Source organism: Zonotrichia albicollis, chromosome Z, assembly GCF_047830755.1.
Source record: "Zonotrichia albicollis isolate bZonAlb1 chromosome Z, bZonAlb1.hap1, whole genome shotgun sequence".
Classification (NCBI taxonomy): domain Eukaryota; kingdom Metazoa; phylum Chordata; class Aves; order Passeriformes; family Passerellidae; genus Zonotrichia; species Zonotrichia albicollis.
In genome coordinates, this window is record NC_133860.1 from 14,733,294 (window position 1) to 14,758,081 (window position 24,788).

The 24,788-nt window shown below is 51.5% G+C and overlaps 2 protein-coding genes across 3 annotated transcripts in view; one reads left to right on the forward strand and one right to left on the reverse strand.

The window, feature by feature from the left end:
• Positions 1-19,616, forward strand: part of DNAI1 (dynein axonemal intermediate chain 1) — a 137,145-nt gene extending 117,529 nt beyond the window's left edge. For both annotated transcript variants that reach the window (XM_014270358.3, XM_074533441.1), the window contains one exon: positions 19,341-19,616. In XM_014270358.3, coding sequence (XP_014125833.1) covers positions 19,341-19,445 — 105 coding nt within the window. In that variant the 3' untranslated portion in view covers positions 19,446-19,616. The remainder of the gene's footprint in view (positions 1-19,340) is intronic.
• A 983-nt stretch (positions 19,617-20,599) lies between these two features.
• Positions 20,600-23,093, reverse strand: ENHO (energy homeostasis associated). Its single transcript, XM_014270399.3, has 2 exons — positions 22,859-23,093; positions 20,600-22,275 (listed from the first exon to the last, which is right to left on the reverse strand). The coding sequence occupies exon 2, from the start codon at positions 21,991-21,993 to the stop codon at positions 21,808-21,810; it is 186 nt and encodes a 61-aa protein (XP_014125874.1). The 5' UTR covers positions 21,994-22,275; positions 22,859-23,093; the 3' UTR covers positions 20,600-21,807.
• Between the last annotated feature and the right edge of the window lie 1,695 nt (positions 23,094-24,788).

Here is a 24,788-nt window from a genome sequence, read left to right on the forward strand (position 1 = left end):
AGAACGTGGGCTGGTACTCTTCTTGGAGCTCTACAAGGAGAATGGATACAAATTGAGAGGGAAAATTTAGGTTAGTTATTAGGAAGAATTCTTTGCCTGTGAGATTGGTTAGACCACAGGACAGGTTGCTCAGGGAGGCTGTGGGTACCACAACTCAGGCAGTGTTCAAAGCCAGGTTGGATAATGCCTTGAGCAGCCCCATCTAGTGGGATGTGTACTTGCCCATGGAAGGGTGGGGGTTGAGACTGGATGGTTTTTGAGATCCTTTCCAACCCCTAAAGGTTCTGTGCTTCTATGATACCTTGTCCCTGGGCATTGACTGGGAGCTCTGGGAGAGCGTTCCTGCAGAGCCTGGTGGTATTTGCTACAGTGACAAATGCAGGAAATTTGTCATGACATGGAATAGGAAGAAATGCAGCTATGAGAGCCAAAGGAACAGCTTGATATCTGGCACATTCCTGCAACTCCTCCTGAGCCTCTGCCAGAGCCTGACACAGCCTTCCCCAAACAGCCGGCCTGGGCTGGAAAGGGCTGAGGCTGCCTGTGGAGAGACAGAGGGCAGCTCCCTGCCTGGGAGATTGTGTCTGTGCCATTGTAAAACACACCCCAAATGCTTTGCTGTAAAAAGCCCCTCGCTTGCAAACTTCACCTGTGGGTTTTGTGACTCTGGATGAATCCATCTGAAGCTCTTCCTGCCCCTGCACACCCTGATCGAAACCATCATGCTGCTTCCAGCCCTTCCTGAGCCTCTCCCCAGGTCATGCTTGGGCCACCTCCCTGCCTTCTCCAAAAGAAAAGAAACGGAGACACCTACACCTGCAGGCAGGGCAAATAAATGCCTCTTGCACAAATTGATTTGATGGGGTCAATGCAGAATTGTTTAAATGAGAGAAGGGAAGGGATTGCCGATGAATAAAATGTCTCACTGCTCGCAGAGATGGAACTGACGCAGGAGGATTATTTTTATCCTGTGGAGAAAAGGAAGAGCCCTGTGAAGCAGAGGAGAAGAGGGTCTGACTTACAGTCCTGCTGGCTATGTGAGATGCAGTGATGGCTACAATCAAAGCAGCTCTGAGGTTCTCCTGGAGGGAAACTGTTATGCTCCAATTCACTGACTGATTTTGCGAGAAGGGATGCCAGGACTGCGTGAGGCCATCTTAGGGCAAAATCCCCTGGTCGCCTCTACTCCCATATCTCACCAGGGAGCTGCCAGTGATCCCACTGCTCTCAATCTAAGGTGTGCCTGACCTCCTCACCCCTCATGGGATCTGGTCAGTGCAGAGACCTGTTCTGCCAGGATAATGTCATGTTTTCCGACCTCCCACCTGTTGGGCTGAAATCTTGTTATCCCCCAGAGCACCTTCCATGAGCTGTGCCCTTGCTGCACCATGTCCTGTGGGTGCTGCCCTCCCCAGCACAAAGAGGTCCCTTCACATGCCTGCCCGTGATGCTCCCATTCCTCTGCGGTGGCTGAGCTGGCTGTTTTACTGTTTCACAGGAGTGCCAGGTCCCATCCAGGTGATTATCTCTCTAACTCCAACCCTGATGGCAGAACACTCCATCCCCACAATACTGTATTTGTGCTGGGGATTGTTCCTGCTCACTTCAATATCTTGCGTGTGTCCTTGCTAATTCACATGCAGGTTTTCCAGATCATATCTCTGGTCAAGCAAAGTAATTTCAAATTCCAATCCTGCCTTCCTGGACACCTGCAGCCTTCCCGTCTGTCCCACTATCCAAGCACTAACAGAAACTGACCAGAGCCCCATCAGAGCTGTGAGAGTTACGCACATCACAGTGCTGACAGCTCTGGGTACAAATATTCAGCTGGATCTTACCAGTTTCTACTCACTTTATGTAGATCTATTGTCTCACTTCAGGATCAGAATATCAAGGGAAACAATGGCAAAGTCTTCCCGGGGTCATGGTTAATGACTTCTGTGCCTTTCCAGTCCACAAGGTGTGTTCTGCTGTTGCGAAAAGAAATCAGATTGGTGCAGCATGACTTCTTTGGTGTAAATTCATGTTAGGAATTATGCATTTCAGGCCCTCATAGGTTGTTGACTTGTTCTATTCATCTTCTGAAAAGTGAGATTAAGAAAAGTTTTCTTAAGAAAAGTTTTCTTTTCTGACTAGTTGTTGCATTTACCTTTTTCAGCTTCCTGATCCCTATCATCTCCTGAAATTCCCCCAGGAAATGCATCAAATTAAGGCTCTTAGGTTGATCAAGTGTAGCAACTGCTGCCCTTCCCAGGGGGCTGGGGCTGCTGTGGTCAGGATGCTCTCAAACACAGTAATCGAAACAAAGTATGTGGGTACATATAGCACCTTCTATTACGCAAATAATTATTCCTGGGAGGGAAAAAGAAGTGCTTTTGCCCTAAAGCTGGTATTTTATTCTCCAGATATGTATTATTTGAGTTAATAAAAGTCATTGCCTTTCCCTGCAAGCCTGTGCTGTGTGGGTACTCGCTAACCCTGCTCAACTAGTCCAGAAATCTCCCCACGTGGTTACTGGTGTTGGCTCTTATATCCTGAGGAGAGGGGAAAGGATCCTTCCCAGAAGCACAGGAGGGAGCATGAATATCAGCACTGCTCAGTTACTGCTTTCTTATTTTTTTGCCTCATCTGACTTTTTGATGATTATATAGGCTTGCTGTCAGAAGTAAGATGCCAAAGCAGTTAGACAGCAGAATGACCAGAAACAACTTTGCAAATGCACCTGTGAGAGTGGAGGGTGCTCATCCCTCTCTAGGATTAGGTTTCCTGCTTTGATCTGCACTGAAGCAACATGCTAAGCCAGGGCAATGAACTCAAATGCTCTCCTTTTATCTGGCCTGGCCAACAAATGGATGTTCAGTGGGAGTGCAGGAAATTAATGGTTTTGTTTATTTCATGTCAATAACAACAACAACAAGAGCATGACAGGGTTTGCCTGTTGGTTTGAGTTCATAACCGAGCTGAGCAAAAAGCTGATGGATTTGGTTTCAATTAGAACTTCCTGCTCAAGAAGAAAAGCTGTGCTTTAAAACCTATACTGTAAAAACACTGCTGCCCAAATGACTCCTGCAACCTGAGGGCTGAAAAAGTTAGGCTGCACAAGTGAAATGGAAGCCCACCCTGACAAACCTCTTCTTGTCTGCTGCCACGAGGCCAAAGGCAGGGCTATGGAGGTGCTGTCTCACTCAGCTCAACCTCATGGGGTTTTCCAGCCTAAAGCACCAGCAAAAGAGAGGGATGTGGGTCCTGCTTCTGCAGCCGGGAGAGCCTGGGGTAGCTTGGCCTTGAAGTGCAGTGCCTTGGGATGGAAATCCTGACTGGCTGTGGGGTGTAAAACTTGCAGAAGGATCTGCCATCCCTTCTGCAGTGACAGGGAAAACTCCAAGTTGCTTGTGCCTTGCTGTGTGGGGAAATTTCATTTTTGAGAATTGAGAGTGCTTTTACCCTGCTCATAGCCAGGGATGTGCTGCCAGCCATGATTTTTCCGATGCCTGTGTGGTAGGCAAAGTTTACTGCAATCAGACCTGCATGTCGAGGTTAGTCGGAGCTCTGACTTACAAAAGCAGCAAGGAAATGGGGCACCACCACTGCCTACCTGCAGTGGAAAAAAGAGATATAGCTTGGTGGAGAGAGCTCCAGTCCTCAGTTCCCTTATCTCTGAAATCCTCAGTGGTGGTGGCAAGGCTGAGCAGGGGTTAACAAGACAAGGCAATTGGTATTTCCAATCTGTATCTTCTCCCTAAGGGTTCACTGGAGAGGTACAGCTTTGTGCCTGTGCTTCAAAGCCTGTGCTTTTGGCTTTCTGCAGGCTTTAGTGAAACCCCTGAGTGCACCTTGCCCCTGCCTCTCCCTGAGTGAGTAACCCCAGGTTTTGGAAAGGCTTGTGTGGATTGGGCTGGGAGGTGCTACAGAAATGCCACACATTATGTGATGTGGTTGAAGGACTCAGGGGAAACTTTAAACATTGCAATTGACCTGTTTCCTCTGCCTCAGAAAGAATCACTTGTCTATCAACATGAGATCTCTTCAACACCACCACGCTCCCTTTTACACATGGTACTCCATGGGCTTTCAGCCTTACTTAACAATTGCTGTTTGGCTCAGACCTGTGGTGAACTCTTGTCAAGATACTACTTATGCCTCAAAGAATGGTTGAACATGGACTTTCTCTGGAAATAATCACCCTGCTTAAAGTAAGAAGCACTGCAAAACACCTGTGTGGGTTCTGTTAAAGAGAGCTGGGAACAGCAGAACCGTAAATGTAACCAGGAAGGGGTCTCTGCACACATCCAGGGCTGACTCTGCAGTGGAGGGGATTGACTGATTGATTGATTGACCCATTGATTGACTGATTGATGGGAAATAGAAATGGAAAGTAAGTCTTGGAAGACAAAGATGGTTGACCAAAGGCCTAGGAAACATAATTTCAAGGAGGTTTTGAGGACATTGCCAGTAAATTAAGCTTTATAACTTATAATTAAAAATATGTAATTTAAGATTGTATATGTAATGCAATTATATTCTACATTGTATGCATATATCAAATATTCTATAATATATAGTATGTAATGCAATTCTATGTGATATCTAAATATATTTTAACAAAATATAATTTGATTTCATCCTAAGGCACCTACATGGGGAGGGATTTGCAATGAAGGAAAGCTCTTTAAAATCAGCAGACAGAGATATAATGGGATTTGGCAGCTGACCAAATTAAACAAGGGCTTGAGCACACCTATTTAGCATGGCACTAGCTTGTCTGCATCCCTCACACTCTTTCAGGTCAAAACACCTTGTCTTTTAGTGAAAGCTGTGTTTTAACTCCAGGAAGAGTCATTGTTGTGTTCAGGTTACTGACTGAAGCTGTGTGAATCATAATCATTATTTCTGGGTTTAAAAAGATATAAAATCTACTTCCACCTTTTGATCTTAACTGACATGATGGGGGAATTGTCAGGCAGCATTACAGAGAGAGATTCACAGCTTTTACAAAGGGGTAATGACAGCTCAGAACAGGCCAAGTAGCTGCATTTACAGACTCCTCAACTCCTCACTTTTGTTGATTATAGCTTAGTTTTTAGCCTGTGTGTTAAACAATCAAACTGCAAGCACTCAGCAACAACAAGGTGCTACAGTAACAGTGGGAATTTATTGACACCAAACACGTTATTGTTTTTTCTGCCACTCATTTAAGCACAGTGGGATAGCATATACCTGTCCATTGTGTCTGGGATTATATAAGCTCCCCTCTTACATCAGTTTTTCAATTTGTGGGTAGGCATGGGGAAGCAATCTCACCCCTGTGGTGCCAGCTCTCACAGACTCCTAGTCCAGCTTCCTCCTTGGTCCTGTCACCATCTGTCTCAGGCTTCTGCTCTCCATGGGTTTTCTCCAGAGCTTCCTGGTTGTCATTTTTCCCTGAAGGACCTTTCTCTTCTCTTTACCTCTTTGGCACCAACATTCAAATTGGTGTGTGTAGCTTCCACAGCATCTAGATACCCTGGGAGCAGGGTGCTAGGGACCTGGCTCCCTCTGTGCCAGTGTTCTCCAGGAGCTGGGAATTGAGGGCTGTGTTGGTCTGCACTGCTCCTGACATTATGAGCTATACAAGGTTTAAGAGGATATTTGCTTAGAAATGCTGTCTGCAATAAGAACAGGATAGCAGAGTAGGGTAGAGCTGAAAGACTCATCTTCCAGTTTACACTTGGTGATGAAGAACATCCTGGGATTGCAAAGCCACAGGCACCTTCAGGCTAGAGGTGCTGTTGGGATACTTCTAGTCCAGCCTCCAGCTCAGAGCAAGTACAGCCCTGAGATCAGACAAGGTTGCTCAGAGCTTAGACTTCTCTTGAAAAACTCCAAGGCTGGAGATCTCACAGCCACTCAGGAGTCTTGTTCCAATGACTAAGTGTCAGAGTGGAAAAAAACTTTCTTATGTCACGTTGAATCTTTCCCTGTTTCAGTTTATGGCTGTTGTGACTCATTCTCCTGCTGTGCACTCCTACAGAGAGTCCATTTCTGTCTTCCTAATATCCTCCACTTGGGTGCAGGCAGGTGCCTGTTAGGTCACCCAGAACTGCATCTGCTATGGGCTGAGCAAGCCCAGCACTCTTAGAATCTATTCAGTGCAAATCCTCCAGCCATCAACACTCTTGGTAGTCTCTGCTGGACTCAGTCTGGTATATCAGCACCTCTGTTCACCCCTTAAACTGCCTTCTGCCTCTATTTCTGTAGGTGAAACCATTAGCTGAAAATGAAGACCTTTCAGAGCCTGTTTTTCATCCCCAGGGCAGAGAACAGACACACCAATCCAGCACAGCTGTCATCTCCTTTTTCTTTCCTTCCTAGAAAGCTCCTTTCCCTTTTTTTCAGTGACTAAGAACATGGCACACAGGACCAGGGACAGGAGGTGAGAAGGGTTCATCCTCTTTGCTTTCTCTCACCTCTCAAAATTTCTTTCATTAACACTCACCTAGTGTTTCTTAATTAGCACCTTCTGGCTTGGAACTGCCAGCCTGTGTTGCAGAAAATCCACACAAGCTCTTGTCTGTTGTGTGACAGGAAATATCAAACATTTGGGCTGTTTGCTAGACTGACAGCTGCTCTTACACCATGGATTATACAGGGGCTGAGTGTTGTTCTCACCCTCAGCCTCTGTAGCCATCCTTGGCTTTACCTGTCCCTCCTCAGGGAACCTTCTGTGGTTCTGTATTTGTTTTCTGGTGCCAAGCCAAATGGCAAGTGCAAGTCTGAGCTAAACCAGGAGAGTGCAGAGAGTGCAGAAATTATGCCAGAAACAGGAAAAGTAACCAGCTGAAAAATCACCACAAAAGAGCAGTTTTCAGTGAAAAAACTGGGATGAAATCTCAGAGCAGTCTGCAGGTTTATTTGGGAGGATGGATTGGTGTCCTCATTGGCATTTCAAATTTCTTATTCATTCCTCAGCTGATCTAGAGAGTTCACTTATAAAGTCTTGGGAGGATCTGGCAGCATGGAGGTCACAAGGACTCTGAAAGGCTCTGTACCAGATGTCCACATGGGGATATGAACTGAAACTGAGGAAATGGTTTCAGTGAAGACCAAAGTACCAACAACATCTGCCAGGGCTGGTCTCCACTGTGCTTGATTCCGCATAGGTACAGAACATGAATCAAGTTTCTGTGATCCAAAGACTCAGAATTATGCTAATGAGCCCAGTTTAGTCAGTAATCCCATGCCTCCAACAGGATATGATTTAATCATGGAGTGAGGTGAGAATTTGTCTCATATTATGTACACCACAATAGAATACAAACCCCAGATTGTCATATAGAAAACAATGCCTTCCTTTATGGTTAAATCATGGATTGCTGGAATAAATCAGCTCTGTTGCAGGTTCTCTGCTGCTGTTGCTGGATTGCTGACTCATTTACAGGTGGTTGCTGGGGAATTTAAATTGCAAACAACCATTCATGATGATCCAGACTTCTTATAGATTTTACAAGCTAGGGAGAAGCTGGCACTCTTTCTCCAGTTACCTTCTTCTCACCTTCAGGACAGTTTCAGCTCTCTTACCTAAGGATGTTATGCATCTTTATGGCAAAGAGGGCATCAATGCAAGTATAATTACTGTAATTTGGATTTAATTTTCTGAGCACAAGTGCCTCCTTTCTGTCTTCCTTTTATTTCCTGCTTGGTTGCCAGCTGTGAAAACATCTCTTTCCAGGATTGTACTTGATGCCAGGCATGCAGCAGTGAAATGGGCTCATCCCCTGCTGAGCTGTGTCTCACCCAGCTCTCAAGTGATGGTGACTCTTCCCTCACAGGGAAGGGAAGAGCTGGATCAGCAAAGGGCCAGGAGAAACCATCACACCTTGGCATTGCTGACTGCATCTCCCAGCACTTTACATTCAGGATCCACAGGATTAACTGTTTTGTGGGAGAAGCAGTGGGGTATGGAGGGCTGAGGCAACATTATTTCTACAAAGCAATTGCTTCCACCACTCCTCTGAGCAAGTTTAGGCATCTCTTTTGTGCTTGTGGAGAGGAACAACTCTGGTTGGAGAGGAACAACTCTGGTTGTCACCTTGAGCGCTCTGAAAACATCACCAGGTTCTTGTTCAGTCCTTACCAGTTCCCCCCAGACCTGCAGCCTAACAACACATCTGACTTTCAGGGATTTCCTCACACAAGGGAGATACGAGGAGTCAGTGCCTGGGCTCAGATCAGAATGGAAACAGAGAGCCTGGGGAGAAGTGACCCCTCCTGAGATGATGATCTGACTATGCCATTGGAATCTGCAGCCAGAAGTGATATCCAGATGTGACAAGACCTCTGCCATCTCCATCAAGGAGATCCCTCCCTTAAGGAGGATACCTCTTTACCCTCTTCTTTGAGGGCCCCCAGGAGGAATGGTGGCTGTTTTCCTGGCAGCACTGCCCCAGCCATGTCTATCTGTCCCAGCTCCAGCAATACAAAGAGTGAGGCAAGGATCAGGCCATGTTTGCTGGTATTTTGAGGCTTTCAGTGACACTACGGTGACCAGCTTTGTGTCATAGTTCCAGCTGTTAACCAGCAGTGCCAAGCCCATCGCTAAACCATGTCGCTGAGTGTCAGCATACCTTTTAAATACCTTCAGCACTGGTGACACCACAACTTCCCTGGGCAGCCTCCTCCAGTGCTTGACAAGCCTTTTTGGTGAAGGATTTTTCTGTAGTGCACCTGTCCACTGAGTGTTGTGCATCAATGTCGGTGAGCCTCTGACAACAGGTCCCCTCTAGTCCTTACATCTGCAATTATTTGTCAGATAGCTTATCTTGCCACTGTTTTGATGAAACTGCCAGCTGCTGGTTAACCTTCTTCTGTCTTTGGTACTCGTGGGACTCGCTTGGCAGTGGAGAGATTACTTTGGGAAGTGCTTGCCTTAAGGACCTTGATGACTTCCACATAATTTTCTTTCCAGCATGCCTCTATTTTGCAATACTTTGTTTCAAAGAATATCCATTAGTTTCAGCAGCCAGCGGAGCAGATGGGTTTAACTGGTCTATGGCTCTGAAGTAATTACATTTTGGTACAACAGAGACACAGCAGCAAACATGTAAAATTAATTCAGGTGCAGCATCCTAGTCAGTGTCTCAAAGCAAAGAGGACTTTAGGGAGGCCACTCCTGGCTACGCTGAGGCTGTGCTGTTGGCAGTGTGGACAATCACTAGGAATATCTCCCTCTGGTTTCCACAGATGATGTTGGATTGACTTTTCCCATGGCCAGTCCCTTCTTCAAAAATGTATTAGTATCAGAGAGATGGATTACTGCTCCCATCTCTCTCTCTCCTGCTTCTGTTATAATTAAAACAGCAATATATGCATGAAGCAATTAGATTTTAATAATGCTTTTCTAAACAGGATGTCAAGGAGCTTAGTACAAAGACTTGGGCTGGAGCCAGATCAGCGTCTTAAGACTGGATTGTGGTTAAAACTGGCTGTCTCCTGCTTGAACAGCTTACAGGAACACAGAATCCAGATTTGCTTTTTATTCAGGGTGTACCTCATCTTTGTCTCCAGACAGGACCCAGAAGACCCCTTGTTGCTGGGTGGCAGGCTCAGGGTGAGGTATGGGTAGGAACACATCACCAGTGCATGTGGTAATGTGTGTCTGCTGGCGGGACAGGAGCATCCCCATCCCCTCCAGCCCTGCTGCCATCCCCATCACTGCGTGCCAGGGATCCAGGTCCATCCTGGGCTCCTTCCTGCAGAGCAGCTTTTGGCCAGGTCAGGCCATATCAGCTGGCAGTGTCTCCCAGAAGGAAAGGAGTGCTTCTGTGTGTGCCTGTGCCCCAGGGGAGCACTCCCTGAGCTGCTTCCCAGCATGTTGCTGGAATTCTCCTGCACTGTTTTATCCTGTCTGCTTCTGGCTGAGATGCAGTGCTTGGCCCCTGCATTTGCAGTCGAATGAGCAGGAATGCTGTTCCCTGCACAGCCTTGCTCAGACCCTCACGGACAGTCCAGTGCAGCTGGGTCAGTGAGCATGGATGGGGAGTGTGTAACACAACCCCAGCATCACTGCAGGATATGTGGGCTCAGAGGGCAGATGTCTCAACAGAAAACAGGCAGCAGAAAACATGGACCAGCACTATGCCAAGCCCATTCCAGGAGAGGACTGACACCAGCAACACTCAGGAGCTCCCTGTGGTGGGACACAGCTGTCTGTCTGTCTGTCTGTCTGTGCGGCAGGAAGGGATTTCTCAGCTGCCATAACTGTGTGAAATCCCAGGGAAGAACAACAGCTCTAGCTGCAGGATTTCCTGTGCTTGTCCTACGTCCAGCTCCTCGCTGACCTCTTTTAAGCCCTGATTTGCATGCTGCAGCGTAGCTCAGTCGTGGCTGATGTGATTTAGCGTGACGTCCCACGCTGCCCAGGCTAACAGGGTATCTGCTTCCCAGGCCTGGGAGTGTTTGTGTGGCATTCATCATTTGCCTGGCAGTTTCCTGTGCAGCAGGTGGAGAGAAGCTGTGCAAGCCATTTAATCTGAGGCAAATGGGGAGACTCAGTTTGAAGTAAACAGGATGCACTTCGGTGAGGATGGAGGGAAGCAGAGGGAAAGGAGGTTGGAATAACTGGCTGAGGAGGTGAACAGAGGAAGGTCTCACTTACCTAAGCAGAGAGCACAGGCAGCGGGGGGGTGAGCAGGAAACATGATCTGATCCTGCTGCATTGCTTTGCACTGCAAAGGCCTCTGCTCCAGTTCTGGGTACTGGGGTTGAGACACATGAGGGGTAGGAGAGCAGCAAGGACGGTTGTCCTGGTTCAGAGCAAATTTGGGAGAGAATTCCCAAAGGGGCTTCTCTAGGAAAGCAGGTTCAATCGGCCCCTCCCCACGGCCGGTCCAGGAGAAAATACCTCCTTGGAGAAAAGTGGAAAAAAACCTTTTTATTAAACGATAAAACCTAAACAATATTAAAAAATAAAACCCCTTGCCACTCCAAAAGAGATGACAAACTGAGAAAGTCCCTCCCCAGGTTGCAGCTCAGCTCCCTCAGTCTCTGATCAGTCCCTCAGTGCTGGAATTGTCGCAGGCCAGGCCCAGCCCGGTGGGCCACAGCTGCAGCTGCCGGTGCTCCCCTGGGTGTTCAGTCCAGAGCAGGTTTCAACAGGTCCGAAGAAAAGGGGGAAAAAGGAAAAAAAACACAGTCCAGGGAACTTCTTTGCCTCAGCTAGCTAAAACTAATTAAAAGCAAAGGAGAGCTCTGTCCCACTGTCTGTCCATCCTCAGATAGCACAGTCAGGAGCAGGAATGTGGAGGAGTGAGTGCAGTGTCTGAAAACAAACTGCGCACTTCTTCTCTCCCCCCTTCACTCTCTGGAACAAGTCTTAGAGGTCCAAAACTTATTATTCAGCATTAGCAGAACAAGACGACTGGGGATAAAAGCATCATATAGTCAACCCAGAACTGGTTCAGCAGCAGCTGAGAGGCTGGAATCAGGGAGATGAGAGAGGTGAGCACTGCCAAAGAGATCCTGGGCTGCAGGGTAAGGAAGGCAGTGCTCTGAGGTAACAAGACAGCAGGAAAAGACTGAGGGAGAAGGTTTCAGTGGGCATAAGATATCTGCTGACAGATATCTCCAAGAATGGGTTAGCAGCACCATTCCTGGGGGGTTCCGAAAGAAATGGCTGTGCAGGTGTTGGGAGCGGAGTGGGACAATCCACTGCATGGGGCCTCTTGTGCTGAGCACCCCAAGGACTGAACAGGCATCTGGACAAGCAGTTTAAGAGGAGCTGCTCCCACCATGGACAAGAGTGCACTAGTGAACTAACCCCTCCTAGGTCAGCCTCAGGTGACTCTGTGAGTTAAATGAAAAATACACAAGGAGAATGCATTGTTGAGATGACAGAATTGTTCACATAGCTGAAATATCTAGTGCAATTTCTGAAGCATCCCTAAGTTCAGTCATGGAGAGTGGGAAAGAGAAAGAGAGGAATGTAGCTTGACATTAAATTGCAGACTGAGTTTTTTCATAAGCAGAAGAGTATCAGTCATAATACATCTTTCATGGCATTGGCATTTAATGTTATTACATATGAGACTTCTTTGAGCAAGGACATTTATTTTTACTTCTAATAATAACAAAACCCCGTTTCCGGTGTACTTGTATTTATCCAAAATGAAGTATATTCACATTCTCCCATGAAAGTAGCAACCAAGAATATATTTCCTATACAAATGCTTTTATGAACTGTATTAAAAAAATTTAAAGAAGGTGCTGTGTTAAAAGGAAAACAGCAACTGGACTTTCTTAAGGCAATTAAAAGGTGATCAAGGTGGATATGTATATGTTAATAATTGTGGCCAGAGAAAAAGGCATTGAAAAAGCTCCAGCTTTTTAAAATATACTGTTCGTACAACTGCAAATGTTGTCTCATGAGATGCTGTGCTCTATGATATAAAAGCAGCACCCAAGAGTTGCAGGAGCTGCATATTCACATTTGTGTTTGATTGCTTTTATTAAACTCTAATCTGTAACAGCTTACTGAACCAGCATGCCAAAATGCTAAAGTAAAGCTGAAGTAATAAAAAAAAAAAAAAAAAAAAAAAAAAAAAAAAAAAAAAAAAAGAGATGCTGAGTGATAAGGAAATGTTGCTGGGTGGCTGACTGTGCTGCCTGGCAGGAATCAAGGGCTGCAGCTCAAGAATGCTGAGGTCACTGCACTCTGCAGGGCATATCCTTGATTTTATCCCTCTGGATGGGTTTGCTGTACGTGCCTGTGGGTGCTGTGTGTGCCCGAGCCTTTCACGTCAGGTTTGCCAACCCAGGTGAAGAGGTGCTGCAGATGTGGCCCCTCATGGCAGGTGCAGAGTTAGGGAAACCTGCTCAGCTTTTGGATTGTCTAGGTTACCCTGAGGTTTGGTGTCACTGGAATTCCAGCAATATTTGAAGTCAAGCTAGAACACTAGGTATTGCCTGTCTAGTGGGTTTTATGGATCATCTCAATTAAAATCTCATTTCCTTCCTCCCCACTGCTTGGGTCTGAGAGATCCCACAGCTAAACACTGGGCACTAATTCCTCCACCAGCCTTTGCATCCCAGGCCTTTATAGCACCTGGCATGTGGACAGGCTTTGGCTATTGGGGCTTCCCAAAATGTTAAAAGCTACTTGAAATAATTTATCCCATCCTGATGAGCCAAATGGCACTTCAGAAAATCTGAATCCAGTAGGGCTGGATGCAGGGTTTGAGTGGGTGATGTGCTGCCTGTCCCCACAGTGAGGTGAAGGAAAGGGCATCCCATACCCTCTGTCCTTATCCCAGTGATGGTTTGCACCACCAGGACTCCCTGGGCTTGAGGAAAAAGCTTTTAGGGGTTTTATTCCACTCTGACTCCTTCAGGAGGTCTCAGTGTGCCAGGACAGGATAATTGCCTTGCACGATGAGCACACAATGGTTTTTCTCAGTGCTTAGTACAAGTCACTTAAGTGATACGACTGAAAATCTTTTCCCTGTACCTTGTGAAGAGTTTTTTTTTTCTCACCAGGCTGCTCTGTTTGAGTAGAGTGTATAGATGTTGGCTCATCTCAGTGACTAAGGCTGATGACACCCAAAAGAAAGCTGTTGTTCATCTCACACACCCAGAGCTCACAGTTAGAGTTTAGCTAAATTGTCCTCAAGGCTGACAAAACACAGTGTGACCTCCTGGGACCCTGTTGCTGATGTTTCCTAGTCACAGCATCTGTGCAGAGTAGAGTTTATGGTATTAGCTCATTTCAGACCCATAATGTATTAAGATGACTTTAAAACTTATCTTTCTCTTTAAAGCTATTTATTTGGTGATTAATGACCTGTGGGTCATGACAACACCCCTCTTCTGAACTTGTGTCAGACAATGGAAAAGACAGAAGACCAAGAGTTTTAAATGGTTTTGGTGGGTTTCTGCAGCTGGTACAGGGATAAATTCGGAAGGAGGTAACAAATCATTGTAATGCCCAGTTCAGAGGAGCTGTGGGGACTGCCATGAGACAAATCTGCACTCAGCTTGGCCTTGTTTGCTGAAGTTTTCATGCTAAATGTGGTCTTTTTATGGCTAAATTTAGGTGCCTAAATTAGTGGTCTGTAAGAGACATTGCTCGAGGCTCTGGAGTTAGCAAGAATAGGGAACGTTCTTCAGGGAACAGCTCCTGCTGTGTGCACAACTTCTGCTTGGCAAGAGTACACTGCAGGGGGGTGAGCAAGGAGGGGGAGTCCCAGCCAGGCCCTGGCAGGGCAGGCACACGGCAGTGACCATGCACAGGCTGTGCTCCCTGATGGCCATGGATCTGACCAGGCTCTTAGCTGCCTGCTGCTTCTGCTGCAGAGCCCGTCCATTCCATCAGGCTTTCCCTCCCCTCTCCCATGGATGTTTGTGGACAGGCCAGCTCTGTGGTGCGCTCTGGGCAGCTACACACTGTCTGGGGACAACTGACCCCTGCCCACGTGCTCTGCCCAATTCCTTCTGGTTTATTTCCAGTGACAATCCCATCCGCTTCCAGGTCTGATCCAGTTTTGCACTTCCTGCCTGCTGGATGTCCTGACCTCTGCTCCCATGCCTTTCCTGGCAGATGTGTGCTGCTGAGCCGCAGGCTGGTCCCAGCACTGTGATCAATCTAAATGGTGACTTCCAACAAGCAAAGGCAGGCAGCTGGGGCCCTGAGACCTGTGTGCCCTGCTGTGCTTTGGCATGGGCCAGTGCAGATTCCAGGGAAAGTCTCTGAGTCAGGATGTGAGTTTGAGCAAGGTGAGGGTGCTTGCCCTGAGCTGCACAGGTTGTACCTGAAGCTGGAGGTAAGAGCGTCCTTGAGGCCCGTAATCCTGTGTGGCTGCTGTCACCTGAATGACCCAGCCATCCCCTGGGCTTTTCTGCTGGCTTCATTCCCTGCAAAAAGCTGTTTACTGTGTCATTTATTTCCAAACAGTAGTGGAATAAGCCTAAATCCTTATCTCCAGTCTGTCAGCTAATCCTTCCATGGGCCAGGACCGATGCTGTCAGATCAGGCTGTGGGTGTACCTCAAGGCTTTCTGTGGTGGAAAAGCATGTTGCTGTTCATGCAAATGGACTTCTGGAGAGCCCAGAAGTCCTGGCACAGACATCATCCCCAGCTCAGCACAAATCCAGCTTCATTTGCAGCACTGGGTTGCAATAGGACCATGATGAGGTAGATCTGGGAGGCTTCAGGGCTGCAGCTCTTATCATATTCCTGTTGATCCCATTAATGTTTGGTTAGAAGCCCAGGGAGATGATGAGGAAAATTTTTCTTGTGTTCGTGAAGGAGTTTGGCTTTCCCTGGCCTTCCTGACAGAAATGCTGCAGGGAAGCTTCACCTTTGCTTTCATTTGTTGAGTTCACCAGGCCAGTCACTAGTGTGTTTTGGTAGTGGAGGAGCCCTTACCCTGGAACTGTCACCTTAACCTGAGCAGAAGGAACAAGAAAAGATCTTCTCTCAAAGAAATACTCCTCTGAACAGCTGGCAGGCTGTGTGCCCCTTCCCACTGAGGATAATAAGAATAAGCAATTTTAAATGTCTTCTTGAGGCTTCTCACCCCCTTCAAAGCAACTCTGTAAAAGCTTAAACCCTTGTGCGCAGGAGGCCAGTTCTTAGGTCTGGGCTGATTTAGAAAATGTCTGGGCTGCTTTATAAAATGTCTAGGTCCTGTTCCAGCATGACTGTATCCAGAAATTCCATGGTGTAAGGAATGACATCAGTGTCATGACAGCAGCAGGGCAGAGACAGGCCTGTGCCCCTTGGCCAAGCTCAGCAGGGTAAAGGGTCACCTCTGCTCCCAAGGAAGTGGTGGGACTTTCCTGACTATGCTCATGTCAGTGTGGTTGACTTCCTTGCTACTTTAAAATATAAACATGTTTGGCCTTGTTTAATCAAGACTTCGGAGCAGATGTTTCATGATTATTCAACCAATGGGAAAAAGACATGGAAGCTAAGAAGTGCCAGCATCACAGCTTTTATGGGAGTTTTATTAACTCGGTGGCATACTGTTCAACTAGGGAATGAAGGCATTAGCCAAGACTCCAGTTTAAATGAGTTCCTTAACCTGAATGCAGAGTTCAGCATGTGCCAGTGTGGGGATGAGTGGGGCTGAGGCTCCAAGGGTCAAGGGATCTTCAGGCAGCCAGGCCTCATCCTCATCTTTGTCCTAGTTCTCACTCCACCCTTCCCTCTGAGGCTTCCCTCAGTCATCTGTAACGTCCTGGTTCACTTCCAGTGCCAGCTCACCCTGGGGCTGAGAGGACCATCAAGGGTCCTCCACACTGCCTGTAAGCCTGAGCTCTGTGCCTCAGTTCCCCTGTTTGACAAGCCAGGGAAGACCTCAGATGTGAGGTACAAGGAGTACAAGGGCTGTGAGAAACCTGGCAACAAATACAGCAGCATGGACACAAACAGGGGGTCTCTTCCCCATCTCTCCTCCCTGAGGTCACATTCTGTAATCAGGGCAGAGTCCATCCCCACACTGCACCTTTCCTGGCCTTGCCCTGAGCTTTCCTGCCATGTCCCTCATCACATTCAACAGGAACACTTTGCTCTCCAGCTGGAAGCAGCTAACAGTAAAGACAATGCAAATGCTGCTCTGAGCAGCTCCAGTACCCTTCCATGAGCTGCTCAGGGACAGACCTCCCATGTAACCTCAGCTCTGCATCCAGGAGCTTCAAGGGGAAGATTGATCTGCCCTGGCTCACTCCCAGCTCCTGATGAGCCCTATGGATGTGGTGTAAGCAGGGATGTAGGTGGAGGGCAGGTTCAGCTGTACACATGGTGGCAGAGCGCCCCACAAGTGCCCTCTCCACACCTGGCTGTGGCAGCTACTGGAGGCAGAACCTTTTGGCAGCCGTGTGTGGAAGTGACACTTCCCCATCTCGTGTGTGCCCTGGGACATCACATAGCTCTGCTCCAAGAAGGACTGCATCTCAGAGGTCTGATGCAACCCGAGTCCCTGGATTTGCAGGAAGCTGCCACATGCATCCAAGCAGATCCCTCCGTGCTGTGCTGGTGCCATCAGCGGCCTAGCCAGCTCACAAGCACAAGTGCCCTGGGAGAAGCAGATGACAGAATAAAGGGAAACTTTCCATGCCAGTGCCCCTAAAAGGACATTGTAATTTCCATTCCCTGTGTCATCTTGCTTGCTTGGTTATGTGGCGTTAAATTAGGGCTCTGGTTCAGTTACGGCTCATTACAGGCCTGCGTGTGACTTTGTTACAGCGTGCTCACAAGCACCAAAGGAGCTGAGCCAGTGTGAAAGTCAAAGTTTTAGGGACAGTTTGGTGACCAGGAGCTGAGCCTTGCCTGAGGCTGGTGAATTCAGCAAGGCTTAGAGGCTTAGACACAATTCCCATGGGCCCGCATGACATCAGGCAGGGTGTGTTCCTGACCCTGCCAGTAGAGAGGTCAAAGGGCTTGGGATGGAGATGGATTGGTGACAGGTGGCTTCAGCATCTTCTCTTCCCATTTGAGCAAAGAAGGTGTCTCTTTTGCCTGTCCCGAGGACCTTTGTGTGGTGATGTATGTGACACAGAGTGCCAAAGGGAGGAGTTTGAATGCTGTCAGACAGAAAAATAGCTTTTCTGCAGAAATAGCTAGGTCCTGAAATACCTCGAGCAGCTGTGTTTATGCCAAGGCTCTCACTCAGAGAGATGCTCTGCTGTGGTGTGGGCCATTATTACAAACATCACTGGCCCAGACATTACAAACATCGCTGTGGCCCAGACCAGAGCTACAAAGGGCGCTGCTCACCTGCTGGCATTAACACAAACCAGCACTGTCCCACCATGGAGACTATGGACAGTAAATTAAAGAGCATGGGCTCATCCCAGTGCTCAGAACAGCAGTGGGGCTCTCTTCTTGGGGGCAGAGGGGTTTCCAAATATCCCTGTCCCCATCCTCCCCCCAGGACTGCCTTCATCTCAGCAGTGTCCTCTGGCAGCTTAGGAAACCTCTGCCCCACCGAGGTTGTGCTGGGCTGGGAGGAGGGAGGACACAGGGAGGGATTCCCCGGGGCTTTCCCTGTTGTCATCACTCAACAGTGCCCGCGTTTGCTGGAGACAGGCAGTGAGATTCATGCGGGATAAGAACTTTCCCGGTGCTGTGCACTGAAGGGAGGGTGTGTGTTAGTAATTGCTGCGCCCGTGGCCATTAGTGGGGCTGGAGAATCGATCTGCTCTAAGTGGGGAGAGAGGAAAGCTGGCAATCTCCTTCCTCGGTGCTGAGTGCTGCCTCTCTGGCCTTTTGAGAGCACGGAGAGCAGCAGCTGTGCTTTGGGGATGCCAAGAGCCAGTACAGCAACTTCCTGCAGGCTGCCTCCAAGCGTGGCCAGGGATGTTCCCTTCCCTTTGCTCTGCTGCGGTGCTGGAGGCCCATTGCCACCTCTCCTGAGCCCACCTGCCAGGCTGTGCCAGCCCTCCTGCTCACCTGCGCTAGGCAGCTGCTTCCTGGGGTGCCCAGAGCCGTGCTGCACACAGAGGAGCTCCCCAGCCCCAAAGCAGGGGCATCCCATCAAATCCAAAGGCAAGGCGAGATGCAGCAGGGTGGCAAAGGGGAAGCCTGGGACTGAAAGGCAGCACTGCATGATGGAAGTGGTGACTGTGGAGATGCTGTTTTGGAGAAATTCCATGGCATAGACACTCAGCTGCAGGAGGGCTTGGTGGGCTCAGTGTAGCTTGGAAAATTCCTCTGCTGCAGCTGTGTCTTATGTGATGAGAACCTGGAGAGCCTAAGCCCGGTTAATCACTTTCCCAAAGTGCCAGAACTCTGTTGAGAGCAATGCTGCAGCCCACAGCACAGCAGAAACATCATGCCCAAAGCACTGAGTGGAATTTGTGCCTTCAGCAGGGACATCATCCTCTGCCAGGCCTGGAAAGCCCCTGCTGCACCCAAATAAGCAAGGGCTGAACTGGGCGGGTTCTTTCCCTTGTGCTATGTGATTTTTCTCAAGATGCTGGTAGTTTGCTGTAGCACTCAGGCAGGGAGCCCGTGGGATGCTTGGGACAGGTGCTGGGGGAATGTGGGAAGTGCCATGGGGCTAAGAAGGTCTAGGAAGAGAGAGGTAGAAAAGGCTTTGAGTCATTGTGGATCAATAGATCCACTATCATTCCCGTCCAAACACTTCATTAGTGTCCTTTCCCAGCTCATAGGAGCTTTCACACATCTCATGGCACCTTGGGCTTGAAAAATGAGGATAAGCAGGTGCATCCCCCTGTGGATCAGCCTCCAGTGAGGGGTGAGAGCTCAGACACAGCACGCCAGCAGCCCTCCCTGTGTTGGACACCCCTCCTCAGCCCTGCTTTCCTCCCTGCTTACAGTTCTATCCTGCTTGGTCTCTTTGCAGGAGAAGAAAGGCCAGGAGGTGAAGAAAGGTCCCGAGGAGGAAATAGCAAAAATGGAGAAGCTGCTTAGCCTGGTGAGACAGCCAGGGAAGAAAGAAGAGCAGTGAGAGGGGGGAATGATGACTCTGTGGGCAGCCTCCGACCAAACAAGCTGGGCTTTGATCGGTGGCTGCTTGGCATGCAAGCCACGGGCCCCTGCTGCCCACTTTTTGCACAGCAGGAACACTTTTCCTCTATGCCCAGACAAATAAACCGAGGTGCTGGGAGAGCTGTGGTGTGCAGTCATGTCTGGCTTAGGCAAATCTCACCATGCTTGGCCCTCCAGAGCCACAAGGCCCTTGGCTTTCCCAAGCCTTGACTGGGCTTGCACCAGCTGAGAGCCCTATGGAGGGCAGGAGTGGGGGCCTAGGAAAACTTTAGGGCTGCAGCTTCATGGCAGCCAGTCCCACTGTGTGAGTGCTGGCCAGAGAGACTGAGCTCTGAGCTGTAAACACCCCCCAGGCATTTGTGCAAGTCAAATGGAATGGCACTCCTGGATTTTGGGGTGGGGGGTGGCAACCTAAGCCAGAGGGTGCCTGGAAACCGGGCCTGGTGCCCCAGGACTGTGTGAGAGACATTCCATGCCTCCAGACAGCACATGGCAGCAGCTGCCCGTCCCCAGGCTCACAGCTCCCCTCTCCCCTGGGGCCTCAGCGTGGGGCTGGGGTGCCTCTGCCCAGCTGGTGCCAGTGGGTTTGCAGAGCCTGCCACCACTCTGTGTGCAGCAGAGGATCAGCTGCTGTGTGGCTGCGGTGGCAGCAGGAGCAGCAGTGCCTCACAGCATGCTGATGAGCGGTGGCTGTCACCACCAGATCTCTGTGCACAGCTCCCAGGCCTGGGGAGCAAAGCCACCAGACAGGTGTGGTGGCAGGTGTCCTCCATATGCTCAGCTGGCCTGTCTCCCACAAGCATCCTTGGAAAGTGAGGCCACAGCTTGGGAACTCTGCGTGCCTCTGGCACAAATGTTGGGGAATGCTCTCTGCTGACTCTCACATGCCCCAGGCAGGAAATACCCAGTCAGGCTTCACCCAGCATTTAAAAGCCACAGACAGATGTGGACATCAGCCCTTCCTTATCACCATCCCTGAGCAAACCACCCGCAGTCCTCTGGACACATCAGTCCCCAGCCCCGGGACAGTCACTCCTCAGCCCTCCAGGATGGCTGGACGTTCCACCTCCCCACAAATTTTCCAGGCACTGGGTAGAGCTCAGACACACAAGGTGGGTCCTACAATCTGTTTATTAGTCTAGTAAAAACAAGGCTGCAAAGGGATGTGTTTGCTACACCTGACACGGGGAGGAGCCGCAGGCCCTGCCAGGCCTGGCCAAGCCTCTGCAGGACCCCAGGCTGGCATCCCTCCCACCCCACCCTTCTGTCCCCTTATTGCAGTGGCCATGCCAGTGGTGACTGTGGCTATTGCTCGGCTCTAGGAAAGGCAAGGCAGAGCCCTCCAAAACCCACAGCACCCACTGGCAGGGCAGGGGGATGCAGCTGTCAGGCTTGCATACAAGCCAGATGACAGCATCCCTCCCTACAGAGCCACTGTGATCCCCAGGGAACAGGCAGGGTCAAAGAACCTTCAGAGCTATTTGTCCAGGCACCCTCATCTCGCCAGGAAAAAGACACACCAGGCTGCTCTCAGCGGGATCAGGGATGCCTGCAGGGGCACCCACGGGCAGGGTGAGTGCCACGGCTGACCTCGGCTGGGAGCAGGCAGGGGGAGGGCAGGGACACGCACCCAGCGAGGAGGAGGAGGGTGGTTTGCCTAGCAGCGTTGGTGCTGATGCTGGAGGGGACTGACAGACAGGCCAGGGATGATCAGGCAGACCATGCAGGCCCTCTTGTGCCTCATTAAACCCGCTGCTCGGGCACACATCTGCCAAATGCCCACCTGAGGCTGAGGGCACACGGCACTCAGGGCCACCCCCAAGCGTCTGGGCTGGTGACACCCTGCTCTGCCAGCAGGGCTGGGGCTGCTCAGGTTTCCCTGGGCACACCCTGCCAGCCTGCACTTGTGCCAGCCCTGCTGCCTCCCCTCTCCAGGCCCCCAGCCCACTTTGCTCAGGCCTGTGACTTTGCTGCCACTGTCCCAGGCCATGAGCACCAGAGAAGGGCCCGCAAACTCTTCCCAAACGAGGGGTGCACTTGAAGGCAGAGCTCCTGCTGTGCTCACTGGCTGCTGGGACAGGCATGGCTGTCCCTGTAGCATATCCCCATCAGTTGTCTCTCTATCCCCATCACCACTGTGGGCACTCGCAGGAACTTCACACACCAAAACCACAAAGGCAAAGGACTGTGGCTTTGTCACAGCCCCTGCAAGCAGCTGGGTGTCCCCTCAGCTTTCATCGTGCCTGGTCCAGCACTCAAGTCCCAGCACAGGCATCCAGTGTGGCACAGCTCCTTCTGCACAGCCGGATACCCCAGGCAGATCAGGGCTGCAGCAGGTACTTCTCTTCATTCCTTGACTCATCCACATCAGAAGCCGGGGTCTTCTTGGGACATGAGGGGGTCCTGCAGGCTTTGCAGAGGATGAGGAAGAGGATGAGGATGAGCAGCGCAATGACACAGTTAAAAGAAATTGCCACGATGGCTCCGGTGGAGAGAGCAGGCGCCATGGCCGCCGTCCCGCAGGGATCAGCAGCGCCCACAGCCCGGTCTCACGCTCGGGATGCCAGGGCAGTGATGGAGCGTGCAGCCTCCACTGCTGGCACTGGCAGGGGACAAAGGGGACGGCCGTGGTGCTGGCGGTGGGACGGGGATGGACAGTGTCACCCCGTCACTTCGGGCACTCACACCTGTGTCCCGGGCTGCGCCACACCACAGGGAAGCTTTCTCTCGGCTTCTCCTCCTCCGGCAGGGCAGTGAGGACACAGGGATCACTGTTCTGCCTCCAGCACCTGGAAGAGAGAAAGTCGCAGTCACCGTGGCATGAAGGGGTAGGCTCTGTGACCCCCTCGGGCTCTGGCGGTGCCAGGGGACAGCTGCCCCAGGGCCCCCTCGGGGCTCCGCTGGAGTTCGAGACCTGCAGCGGCTCCCAGGTCTGATGCTCTTTGGGGGACATTTCCAGCCCTGGCTCTGCCCCTTATCCCCCGCACGGGCCACCAAGCTGGAGGTGTCCCCAGTGGGAGACCCTTCGCCTCATCCCGGCCCAGACGCTCCTTCCCGTGCACTCCCGGGTGACTCCGGACAGCCCTGGCCCCGCTCCGATCCCCTCTCCATCCTCCAACTCCTTTTCCTGCCGGCGGGACGCCGCTGCCAGGTCCCGCATCCAGAACGGGCCGGGTGGCAGCAGGTGGGGGGCCAGGGCAGCCCCGTTGTGCTCTTTACCGGGGTCGGGCAGAGCCCCGGCTGCGCCTCTGAACCCTGGGGCCTCTGACCCCCGCCCGCCGCGGAGCGGGACAACCACGGAGCCCCCGGAACCGGACAGCAACAGGTCCCACCAACTCCGCCCTCCCGCCGCGGAGCCCCGGCGTTACCCACCTGCCTCCGCTTCTCCCCCGGGGTCGGACCCCGGTGCAGGCGGGAGGGCGGGCGGCGCTGCCGGGGCGGGGGTCCCGCTGGGAGCGGGCTGGGGCGCGGGGTGCCGGCGCGGAGCGGCCCCGGCACGGCCCCGGCAGCGCTCGGAGCCGGCGCGGTCCCGCCGCGGCCGCCCGTGGGTGCCGCAGCCCCGCGCGCCGCCCGCGCCCTCCCGCCGGCACCGGTGGGCGGGCCCTGCTGCCTCCCCGCCCCTGCCCCGCCATTGGTCAGCCCCTCCGCCCACCGCCCATCATTGGCCGAACGCCTCCCTCGGGACACGCCCCCTCGCCCGGCTCCCACGTGAGCGGCGGGGGGAGAACGCCGGCTAGCGCGCGCTCTGCCGGCCCGGCCCGGGACCCGTCCCGGTATTGCCCCGCTACTGCCAGCTGTACAACCCGGTACTGCCCCGGTACTGCCAACGGTACTGCCCTGGTACTGCCCCGGTACTTCCCCCGCTACTGCCCTGGTACTGACAGCGGTACAGCCCCGGTACTGCCAGAGGTACAACCCAGTACTGCCCCGGTACTGCCAACGATACTGCCCTGGTACTGCCCCGGTACTTCCCCCGCTACTGCCCTGGCACTGACAGCGGTACAGCCCCGGTACTGCCAGAGGTACTGTCCGGTCCTGCCCCCACTACTGCCCTGGTACTGCCGGCGGTACTGCCCCGGTACTGCGGTACTGCCAACACTACTGCCCCAGTAGTGCCCTGGTACTGCGAGCACAACTGCCCCTGGTCGTGGCCCCGGTACTGTCCCCGCTAGTGCCACCGGTGCTGCCCGGACTGGCCCCGGTGCTGCCCTCCCGCCGCTGCTGGTGCAGCCCTGCCCGCGTCCCGCTGCACTGCCCTCATGTGCTGCCTGCCTGCCCTGTCCTTCGTGCCCGGGGCCACCGGCTGGCTCTCCGTGCTGCTGCCTGCCCCTGCACACACACACAGACACAGACACACAGACACACAGACACACACAAACAGAAGGCACACAAACAGAGACACACACACACACACACACACACACACACACACACACACACACACACGTGCACCTGGTCCCACACACATCGGGGCTTCGGGAAGCTGAGGATGGACTTGCCAGGGCAGGGCAGGGCTGGGCTCCTTCCCAGGTCACAAGGGCTACAGGCAGGCAGGGATGGGCTTGGGCCCCATGATAGCCCAGGGAGAGGAGGGAACAGGACATTAAGGGAAAATCAGTATCTGGAATATAAGCAAGATGACTGGCCTAGCCGGCTTCCCCCTGTCCTGTCGGTGGGGAAACTGAGGTACAGGGCAGCCTGACCCCATGCACAGCTGCCAGCTTCCACACGGGCATTGGAGCCAGAGAAGCCCTCGTGTGGGGCTTCACCCCAAAGAGGGGCACCCCTCCTGAAGGGCACAGGTGTGGCACCCAAAGGAGATGGCTGATACACAGGAGGAGAGGCTGGAGGGGCCCTCGGCGAGCTTCCTGGAGACCCGCAGGGATCAGCACCTGCAAATGCTCTGAAAAACCACATCCAAGCGCCACATATGCCTGGTGACACAGATGCACAGCAGTGACACCGGGGTCTGTGGCAGCAGGCACGGTGTCACATGGTGCGGCTCCGTGGGAGAAGAGGCAGCCGGATAAAGGGTGGGTGAAGGGCAGAGCTGTAAGGGAGCTGGGACATCTCTGTGCTGACCCAAATCCAGTAAGGGTTTGATGGTTGGGTAAAGCTCAGTCCTGAAGGGAGAGCCACCAAGTCAGCTGAAGATAACTTCTAGTGAAACAAAAATAACAATCACTTCGCAGCTTTGATGAGGTGGCTTTAAACGTGCCCACGGCCATGAAGGAGGGTTACACAGGCTGCCTGAGGATCTGGCTCTCGGCTCTCTACTAAGAGGGTGTTTTGAGTAAACATA